Consider the following 11,557-nt stretch of genomic DNA (forward strand, 5'->3'; position numbering starts at 1 on the left):
AGGCTTAGTGGTGCCAGAGCAGGGATGCAAGCCTTTTAAATCAATCTTTTTCAGGGGTCTTTTACTATGGAATGATTGGGGAGAGAGAGAAAATCTCAGGTACATTTAGCTACTTTGTTTTTTCTCCAGTTGTACACAGCGAATTCTTCTTCCTTATTAAAGATTTTATAATTCTTTTACTTTTTTTAATATATGCATTCAACTTCCCTACTAACCTATAACTACCAGATGCTAAAGTTTTTGTCTTACGTGTCTTTGAAGACTGGGATTAATGGGAGGAGAATGAGAAGTTAGTATGGTACTTAGAAAAATTCAGTAAGGCTCGCAACCACTTTTATTTTTATCATTTGCAGTAGAGATGAGGTCACAGAGCTTGGTTTATGAAACTTTTAAATAATGTGTGAAGTAATCCCCAAACCAGGAAATAATGGTGCAAGTAAATGTGGGATGAGTCCCTCTCACAGGAGAGCATCATTTAATAGCACTAAAGGAGGCATCCTACACAACTAATCATTTAATTTTTATTAATAAGTGAGAATACTAAAAAGTCTTTCCTCTTTTGACTTATGTAGATGATATGCAACATTTTAAGAAATGTTTCAGACAGTTTTTGAAAAATGAAATTTCTGGAAAAGTCTTCATATATGTGTCTATGATAACCTTTCCTTAATCTCCTAAGGATACACATTTGAAGTACAAGGATGGTTAAATGACACTTCAGAACTCATATTTATTTACAACCCTATATCTTGAGTAAAAGGACAACCACCTCTTCCTAAGTAATACAAGGAATTTCACCAACTATTATACATACAATTATTTAAAATACAATTGAGTTCCTTGGTGCACTTTTTTAAATGAAAAAGTTACACAGTACAGATGTGTTGGTTTCCTCAGTTAATGTCTTATTGTTGGGCATATTCAGATAAATAATGACCAAGAACTTAACAAGATATTATAAATTCAAGGAGTAGAATAAGAGACAAAATTTTAAGAATCGTGAGGTCATTGCTTATAGAATAAAAAGTTATTTAGTGAAATAATTGTTTCAGGGAAAGTTTCCCTTTGAACAACATGTATCACGTCAACTTTCTTGCATCTCACCCCAAACTCCTCTGCATTATGTTAGGCTGTTAGCCTCCAGGCGTGGTTTTGTGTACTTTGTTAATCTAATCAACCAATTTCACACCTTTCCCTGTAACCTAATCAAAAGTTTTTGATTCTTTTTTGAAAGAGTAGTCAATCACAATAAGTGGGTGTGGTTTTAGGTGAGTCAAATCACATAAAAAGCCCACTTGTCCACACTTGGAGAGACTTCTCCAGAGAAGACCCATTGTATTTGTGGCTGCTGGGCTTTGGAGAGCCAAGAGTTACTGCAGACCTGGACATTGACAGATTTTTCAGAGCTTCCAGAAGTAAGACCAGTGACAATAGACTTTGGTGCGTATGGAATTTAAAGTAAAGCCCTTGTTGCTTAATTTGTTTTATATCATTTATATTTTACTTTAAATTGGCCTGTCAGCCCCCTCAAGTTTTATCCAAACAAACAAGTAGCTTTTATAGTTATTAAAAACGCATGAACATAAGTATCTGTAACTAGAACATTTGTAATGTGTTGATTTGTGTTAAATTGTTATTTGATCATTTTTATTTGACTACTTTCTCTATTGCAGATGTTTTAGGTTTTTTGTTTGTTTGTTTGTTTGTTTGTTTTTTGGCAACGTCTCACTCTATTGCCTGGGCTACAGTACAGTGGCATCATCTTAACTCACTGCAACCTCAAACTCTTGGGCTCAAGTAATCCTCCTGCCTCAGCCTCCTGAGTAGCTGAGACTACAGGCATGCACCACCATGCCTGGCTAATTTTTCTACTTTTTGTAGCGATGGGGTGGCACTCCTGCTCAGGGCTGGTCTCAAACTCCTGGCCTCAAGCAATCCTCCTACTTTGGCCTCCCAAAGTGGTAGGATTACAGGCATGAGCCATTGTATCCAGCTTAGATTTTTAGGTCTTAAATGATATATTTTCACATATTTTATGCAATTATGGAGCCCCTAAAACACCTAAAATGTCCAATGTAATGTACACATATAGTAATAGTTTTTATAAACATCAAAATAAAAGATAAATATGTTGAATTAATTGAAAAACACTTCTTGTAAAGGCAGTATTTGCTGTCCCTTTAAAACTTCCACTTTGCAGACGAGATTTTAAAACTGTTCAATATAGATTCAACTAACTGGTAAGGGCTCCCAAGAAGTTTCATTGGTCATTATGGAGAAATACCGGAAATAAACAAAATTATTGGTCACATTTCCATTAACTACATCTCTGGATTCTATAGTGTAGAGAGGAAAGCTCAGTGCTTATTTTCATTTTTTTTGTTTGTTTGTTTTTAAAAGACAGTTGAATAATTGTTGCTAATTATTGTAGGCTTAAATATTCCCCATTTCAGAATGTCAAGTTGTTCTCCCTGGTCATCCAAATTGACCCTGGGAAAAATTTTTCCTAAACTCAAAATAATAGATAATTTTTACATTTCATCTCTTGAAAGGAAGAGTTTTGACATTGAACTTAGAAGGATAAATTCAACTGTTTATAGTTTTAGGAGTTGAAAGTTGAAGTTAATAAGCAATGTGGGAATCTGGAAAAACAAAAAAGAAAGTTGAAGTTAATGCTAATTAAATTAGTGAAGCTTAGATGAGACCTAATCAATTTTAACTGTCTTCAGAAAGTCCATCACTGAATTGGTAGGCGGGGAGCATAGACTATCAGCAGGAAGACTAACTGTCTTTTGTATGTTACAATCATGGAGTCATTGAGAGAAATAGAAAAAGAGAGAGATAGAGAGATTCTGGATGTGTTTCTGGTCCAATCAGCTAATATAAGTAACTCTGGAATCTTCCCCACTTTTACCCTCGGCCCAGTCTTTAAACTTGTCCATAATTTAGGTATGATTGAGAACACTGCTTGTTTTAACAAAAAGGATCCCAAGGACTCCCTTGTCTTATTTTGCCATTTGTATCACAGTACGGTTGACCTTTGTACCTGTAGGCTCCACATCTGTGGATTCAACCAACCACAGATAAAAAATATTTGGAGGAAAAATTTCTGTACTGAACATGTAGAGACTTTATTCTTGTCATTGTGCCTAAACAATACAGTATAACAACTATTTACATAGCATTTACATTGTATTAAGTAGTATAAGTAATCTAGAGATGATGTATAAAGTATCTGGGAGGATGTGCCTATAGGATGTGCCTACATGCAAACACTCTGCCATTTTATATAAGGGATGTGGTAGGTGTCAGGAAATTCTGCAACCAACTGTCATGGCTATTGAGGGATGGCTGTATAAATCCAGCCTGCCTACATTTATCATGTCTATGTTTTTACTGGGTGAGTAAGTTAACAGGTAGATTAAACAGAGCTCAAGCAGACAAGCAGAACTGTCCAAGGAGTTTTTCTTTTTTTTTTCTTTCTTCTTAACCTCATCAGGACAGAAGAGTAATTCTTTTTCTCTTTTTTTTTTTTTTTTAGACTTTATTTTCAGAAACATGGATTCGGACACCTTGCAAACCTTCCAGAATGAACTCACCTGCACTATCTGCATGAACTACTTCATAGACCCTGTCGCCATAGACTGTGGGCACAGCTTTTGCAGGCCCTGCCTCTTCCTCTGCTAGGAGAAATCCCAGAATCCAATGCGTTGCCGTGAGTGCAGGGAAATGTCGGAGAAGACAGACTTCAAAACTGATTTTGTACTCAAGAAGCTGGCTTCCCTTGCCAGGCAGGCCAGACCTCATCAGGTCCACAGCTCAGAGGAGCACATCTGTGTGGCACACATGGAGGTGAAGGGGCTCTTCTGTGAGACTGAGAAGACACTGCTCTGTGGGCCCTGCTCCAAGGCACTAGAGCTTGTGACTCATAGCCACCGTCCAGAAGAATGTGCTGCTGAGCAGTGCCGGGTAAGTGATGCCTGTGAAGACATTTGGAATCTATAGGATCCTAAATCAGAGAGAAAGATGAGGGCTTATAATGAAGTCGAGAATGGTGACAGCGGGGATGGTGATTTCTAAATGTGAATCTCAAGATATAAATGTGACCTTCCATGTTGTTGACCAACTTGACACTCCAATCATAGCTGTGCTGATCCTACACTAAGGAAGTGTCCTTAGAAACATTGTCAAATGTACTCAGTTGGTGCAGGTGTGGAGCAGGAGGCAGCACCAGGAACACCGGCTTCTACTGTAAACCTGACTGACTGCTTCATAGCCAGGGTAGAAAAAAAGCCAATTTCTCAGAAAATGGATTATGTTACCTGCAGGATCTCTTTGAATTTTCTGTTAAAGCTTTCTATCATGTTTGGTATCCCAAATATTAAAATCCAATTTGGTTAACGTGGAAAATTCTGACCATTCCTCTTTAACTCAAAATTACTGTTCTCTCAACTATAGTCTTTTCTGGTAGATGAGGGGATGAAATCTACAATACTATCTTTATTATTGCTAAAGATGTTGGTTATTTTGCAGGAGGAACTTATAAAGACAATGGAGTTTTTATGGAAAATGACTCAGGAAACACAAAACAATCTAAACCAAGAAACTAGCAAAACTCAGTTATTAGCGGTAAGAATGAAAACGTTTTGTTTGTTTTTATGCAGATTGACATATGGCTGGCTTATACATTTTTAGCTACATTCAAATTACCAGTTTTATCCTTTGATAGTGATTTCTACCCAAGAAAAAGTAGTCATTTCAAATGATAAATCAGAAATAGAAAACATGGCTTACAGAGCCCGAGCGGAGCGTGCGCAGCATGGTGCCGGAAGCGGGAGGGAGTTCTCTGCTCCTGTTGCCGCGGCCATTACTCCCGCCCGGGATGGCGGAAGTGGAGGCGCCGAGGGCGGCCGAGAGACGGACATGAAGCATTACCACGGCTCCGGCGGCGTCACCATGGACGTGGAGCGGAGCTGCTTCCCCTACTGTGTGGTGTGGACGCCCATCCCGGTGCTCACGTGAGTCTTCTTCGGAATCAGCCCAGGGACTAGGAGGGCCCGGGGAGAGCCAGAGCTCGCGTGGCATCCTTGGGTGAACCCAGGCCAGCCTCCGGCCCCTACGTGCGGCAAACCCTTCCCACGGGTCAGGCCCGCATACCTAGTGCAGTCACCAGAATCCCGCCAACCGCGCAGTGCCCATTTCTGCTAATGGTGGGGACACGCTCCCCGCTATTACACCGTCTAGAAAAAGAGAGTTGTAGGAAAGGGTGTGTGGCTGGGAGTCTCAGGAGCTGCAGGAGTACAGAAGTGGGCCCCTTAATTGGGTCTGAGGAGACATCATTCATTCATTCATTCATTTACTGGTTTATTCACTCGTTGAGCGAAGGCTTACTGATTGATTACTTACCATATGGAAGACATCCTACTGTGTCTGGAAATAAGACCAGGAGTTTGGTTGGGACCACACCGCCTCCGAGAATGTCTACATTGGAAGGGCCCCCAGAGATCTGGGAGTCCAACCCTTTGTCTCACAACCATCTCAGTTGCAAAGGGAGTTTAAGTCCTAGAATGTCTGTGTCCTAGACCAAGGTTCTTTCTATAGCTTCAGCCTTTGTTAGGAGAGAAGCAAGTGCTTGCGTCCTGCTTGCTACCTTTTAGCCAGGACTCCTGGGTGGAGGGAGGTGGTTTGCTCTCTTGCTTAAGCCTTGACAGCTGATAACAGGAACCCCTCCTCGCCGTGCTAAACAGTTTGCCAGGCTCTTTCACAGCCATTTTCTCTGAACTTCTATTCTAAGATAGGAACTATCTTCTCAGATGGTGAAGCTGAGATTCTTACAGTATTAGGTATCTTCATCAAACTTACGTATGCCCCAATAAGCAAAGGGATTCAAAACTAGTCTTCAGACTGTAACTTGTTCTCAACTACGTCTTAAACACTCTTACCTGATGTAATAGATTTGTTCCCTCTATTAAAGACAGCCAAATGGTGGTGTGGAGGAGGGATCATTTTGGGCCTTCTATGTTGTTGATCCTAAAATGATCTTAATTTTTGTGTGTTAAAATATTTGAATTATTTTGTGCACTAAAATACTTATGCATTTTTAAGAGCATCCAAATCTGTGCTTTAGAAATCAATTTCTTTTTCTTTCTTTTTGAGACAGTCTTGCTCTGTCATCCAGGCTAGAGTGCAGTGGCATCATCATAGCTCACTGCAGCCTCAAACTCCCGGGCTCAAGTGATCCTCCTGCCTCAGCCTCCTAAGTAGCTGGGACTACAGATGTGCACCACTGTGCCTGCTAATTTTTCTGTTTTTAGTAGATATGGGGTCTTACTCTTGCCTAGGCTGGTCTCTAACTCCTGACCTCAAGTGATCCTCCTGCCTGAGAATCCTAGAGTGTTGAGATTACAGGCATGAGCCACTGCACCTGGCCAAAAATAAAGTTTTTAAGAAACTGTGAAAACAAAAAAATATGGCTTACAGAAAGGCTCTCTGGATTTCATAAAACAAAAAATCACAAAAAATATACAGGCCAACACAATCTAGGGCAAAGAATGCTAATACGAACGGGGTATGATAGTTGTGCCTAGTACCAATTCGAAGGTTTGGATAAAACTTCTCAGACACTGAAGACAACATTGAGCTAAGTTTGGGTGTGAAGAAGAGGAGAGAAAAAGATTACTACTTAGAGTAAAAATATAGTAAACTTTTAAAAATCATGTGGTGTGTGCCTAAACATTTCTTAATATTTAGGAAAACCAGGCAAAGGAACAATAGAAATGGAAGAAGATTCAGGTAAATGAGGAAATAATTGATGCAGTAAAAACTGTGAGAAGTATCATGGGGAGAAAAGCTAAGAGCCTTTAGACACTTTGATTTAAGTAGGGAGAGAGAATAGGGATGTAGAAAAAGGATGGACAGAAAGAATTAGAAAATATTCAAACCCTTTGCAGGAGTGAGGCAAAAGAGTTTACTAATTACTTGCTTGATGATAGTAAGGAAATAATTATTTGAAGTTTTAGGTTTTCTGTTGAGAGAGAGGGCATGTAATCCTTTTAATTGAATATCATTGCAGGACTATGTGGCCTTGAGGAAGATGATAATCAAAATTCAATATCAGAGGACGCATCTATTTCTCCATGAGGAGGAGCAACCCCACCTGGAGGCAATGGACAGAGAAGCAGAGGAGATTTTCCAACGACTCAGAGACAGTGAAGTCAGAATGACTCAACACAAAGAAAGGATGAAAGACATGTACAGAGAGCTGACTGAGATGTGCCACAAGCTGGACGTGGAGCTGCTCCAGATATGGGGAGAGGGTCCATCCTGAGACAGGAATCCTTTGCTAGGTGATGTGGCCAGGATGTTGAAATATTACCTGCTGATACCAGTACTCAGCTGACTGATACATGCTCCTTGACTTCCACCATTCTGTTTGTGGGAGTCACTTATTTCTACACAGTCTCCTTATCTTTGGGAAATTTTTGCTATTTTTGTAGATAATATAGGGCAAAATTCTCATCAGTGCCATGAGGAATACTGTCCACACAGAAACATTATCCAACATAGGCAAAACTGTTGCCAGGGAAGTTAACTTTGTTGGTGTAACACTGAATTTATGTCACCTAATCCACCATTGCTTTCTGTTGTCCCACACAAAAGCAATTTGCTGAAGAAATTGAGGTTTTGCCCCTTGCCCAGGCAAGGTTTGTAGAATTTGGTAATGAATTTCAAAGAACTCTGTTTTTTAGATGGTTCCTTGATTTGTTTTAATTGCTATATATGGTCAGCCCTCTCCTTGGGAATAAGACTGGGAGATGAGTCACACTGGGAACTTAGATCTCCTTGCATCACTTCACAGCCTCTTCCTGAGCTCCTTCCTTCTTAGTGCGGCGCACTGAGGAAGCCCCTCATGGCTCAGTTCAGATTCTGTTGTCAACATAACCTTGAATGGTTCCTTATAGGGGAATAAGAAAAAAATACATTGTTAAAACACAAAATCAACAACAAAAAAACCAAAAAAAGTGCAGTAGAATATATTCTCATGATTAATAACTTTTTTTTTTTCTTTGCAGGACTTGGGAAATGTGTTGGAAAGGTGAGTTTACACTAAGGATCTTCTATTTCTGAGAAAGTTGTTAATGAAGTGGATGTAATGTTTTGAGTTATTAACATTGTTCTCTGTGGCTATTTTCTACTTCGTTTCAAAAGAGGTTCTGAGACCTTCTCCTCCTGTGTCTTGGTAGTTTCCTTCTTATGTGGCTGAATTCAAATATACCTAAAAAAAATTGCTATTCTGGGCTTTGTTCTACTCATTCCCCCAATCCTCTCCAGCCCTGCCCAATAAACTTTAATAAGGAGACTATTCTAAGGTACCACAGAGAAGCCCGATCTTCTAGAAAGGTGGAAGGTGAAAAAGACAGAGGAAAGGGGAAGATTCCCTGAGGATGGGAAGGGAAGGGAGGTTTTGTTCCCGTGAGTAGCCGTGGCCGGGCCCTATTCCATCACACCACACCCTTGTTGTAGGCAGGACCTCTGAAGACAATGGCTGCCTCAGGACCCTTGGAACTCTCAGGACCAGGGCTGTCAGGCTGGAATTACATTCCCTTGCTGGTAGAAATAATCAAAGCCTTCTGGCTCAGTGGACATTCTCTTTTAGACATTGACTTTGTCATTGGTGACTACTGCTGACTGAAGTCCCAAAGGCTGTGCCTGAGTTTTCTGCTCCCTATGAGATACCCAGGATCTTTGCATAATCTGAAGTGGTGTGAGGGGTAGAAGGAGGGAATGGCACTCAAAAATTTTAGAAGTTGAATATTGTCTGAGACGAATGGGGAAGTTGGAATGTGATATCAGTTAAATTTAGAAAAAAGTAAAATTTCTTATATCTCTAGGAGTGTGGAATAAAATGTATATCCAATTAACAAAAAACGGGAGAATTCAGATGAAATATCAGTATCTTAGACTAAAACCCAGTATGTTTATAATGACGGTGTGATTAACCCTCGCCCTGCAGTGTGACTGATGCCATTCTTTACAGGACCAAGTTAGTGCAGATGCAAAAGCCGCAGCTGGTGAACCCAGAGCTCACATCGTGGCGCATCACTGGACTCCTCAACATGCTGAACAACTTCAGAGGTGAGAGTCAGCTGTTTGGCAGTCAGGCCTCAATTTCTTTCTTTAGTGGGTTTTTGGGGATGAGCTCTGTCCTATTTAAATTTTTTCTTACGTGAATTCCCAAAACATTTCCATCTAGTCTCTCTGAATAGTCATAATGATCAAGACTCAAATTTTTGAGTTAGAGTTTGCTGAAAACGCAAAAGAAGATACACATTTGAATTATATCTGATGTAGGCAGAGTAAGAGAAGAGTATTCAGGTCATGTGGTTATGAAGAAATACAATACTTAGTTCTCAGAGTAGCAATCAGTATTTTTTGTTTGTTCATTTACTCCAACTTTAAATGTTTAGATTTGGCATTGATCATTTTTAATTTCTTCTATATTGCATTTATCATGCATTGTACAAAGAGTATATAGTTATACAATCAGAATGTTTTGATCAACAATTAAAATGACTAAAATGTCTTTCAGCAGAACAATTGTGAAGCTATGAGATACTTCTCAAAACAACTGAAAGAAAAAGGATCTGTGAACAGGGCTCAACAATGTTAGGCACATACTAGGCAGCAGAGGGCTAAAGCTAGGATTAGATTGAATGTGGCAGGGTCTTAACACATAGTGTTAAGCAGAACATTCTTTTCAGAAATTTCCAAACTACACATGTGGATTTCCAAAAAATTTTTTGATGTTTGAAAATGTAACAGGTACAGTTTATATCTTAATAAATACCTGCATCCTAGCAAATTAATATCTGTTTATTGATGCTATTCAAGACAATACAAGAGTTTTCTACTAAAGAAAAAAAAAAGCCTTAGGTATGTCCTGAAACAAAATATTCAAAGGTACACATTAAATCACTGCTTCACACAGTGATATGGCCAGGTTTTTTCCTTACGAGAAGGAATTTTGTGTGCTGTAGAGGTTGTAATAACCCTTGATCTTCACAGATTAGTGAGTCTGAACTCTCTTTGCTCTTTTTATTCCATATTTTCTTGAAGGAGAAACAAACGAAGTGACTAATTGGGAAGAAATCTTCTGCCTTTCAGGGAACTTGCTGATCTGATTTTTGCTTCTTTTTGCAGTGGACAGTCCTCTGAGTATGGAAATGGTGAGTTGCTACATAAGCCTTACTGAGCACCTGAGAAGTGTGATATTTGGAGATGACCCTCACGGTGCACACTGGGAACTCCAGACAGCGGAGAGCTTTGCTGCATGGGGAGCTAAGGCCTTCACCTCTGGCAGGCATTACTGGGAAGTGGATGTGACGCACTCCTCCAGCTGGGTTCTGGGAGTCTGTAAAGATTCCTGGACACAGATACCAGTATTATTATTGATTCTGAGAATGCATTTTTGCTATTTTCTTTAAAGGGGATCAATGGTTATAGTCGCTCCACCAACTCTCCACCCTTAGCTCAGTGTGTGCAAAGGCCTCGTCGGGTTGGGGTGTTTCTGGATTACGACAATGGAACAGTGAGCTTCTATGATGTTTATAAAGCTGCCCTGATATATAGTTTCCTTCCTTCCTCCTTCTCTTCCCCTCTGAGGCCTTTCCTTTATCTATATTCCCCATGAAAATTCAAATTTCATGATAGTTTACTGGTGAGCTTTCATGCCTGATGAAATTATGTTTCTGAGACCTCACGTGAGGCAACAGGACTGTGCAGGACTGTCTTTAAGTTAATCGTAACTTTAGGAAACATAATTACTGTATGGTTATAAAATGGGATAACCACATTGAATGTATAAATTTGTTTATTAAATTTTACTTTAATAAAATTATTTTATGGAGTATTTACTAGAATAACAACAATGGCTTTTTCCTTTTTTTAATATCAGGGTTATTGAGATAAATTCACATAATCTGAAATTTACTTTCTAAATTATTTAATTTGGTGATTTTTTTTTAGTATATCCAGAGTAGTGCAGCCATCATATCTAATTCCAGGGTATCTTCATCAGCCCCAATAGAAACTCAATACTCATCAACATTTCTTCTCCATTCCCTGACAACTCTGAATCTACTTTTCATCTTTATGGATTCATATAAATGAAATCATACAATATGCGTCTTTTCTGTATCTCGTTTCTTTTACAAAACCTGTTTTCAAGGTTCCCCCCTCCTGCATTGTAAACAGTGTGTTTTATTTTTTTTTATTTACTTTTATTTATTTTTATTTTTTTTTAACTTTTTTTTTTTATTTCGGTATATTATGGGGTACAGATGTTTAGGTTACGTGTGTTGCCCTTGGTTCCCACCGCCCCAAGTCAGTGTTTCAAATATGTCCATCCTTCGGGTAGTGTGCATTGCACTCCTTGTGTATACAAATACCCGTCCCCTCCTCTCTCCTCCCCCGTCCTCCCGCCGCCCTCCCCCTTCCCCAGCATCCAATAGATGTTGTTCTGATATGTGCATTTATGTGTTGATTAGTTAATACCAAT

The 11,557-nt window shown here is 39.4% G+C and overlaps 1 protein-coding gene across 1 annotated transcript; it reads left to right on the plus strand.

The window, feature by feature from the left end:
• Positions 1 to 3,558: 3,558 nt before the first annotated feature.
• Positions 3,559 to 10,690, plus strand: LOC105808217 (putative tripartite motif-containing protein 64B). The gene is given in 7 exon segments (XM_012641780.1): positions 3,559 to 3,969; positions 4,534 to 4,629; positions 7,073 to 7,296; positions 8,066 to 8,095; positions 9,038 to 9,135; positions 10,201 to 10,428; positions 10,431 to 10,690. Coding segments are annotated over 7 exon segments (1,347 nt in total).
• The last annotated feature ends 867 nt before the right edge of the window (positions 10,691 to 11,557 follow it).

The sequence above is a fragment of the Propithecus coquereli genome, unplaced genomic scaffold (genome assembly GCF_000956105.1).
Source record: "Propithecus coquereli isolate 6110/MARCELLA unplaced genomic scaffold, Pcoq_1.0 Scaffold170, whole genome shotgun sequence".
In the NCBI taxonomy this organism is placed as follows: domain Eukaryota; kingdom Metazoa; phylum Chordata; class Mammalia; order Primates; family Indriidae; genus Propithecus; species Propithecus coquereli.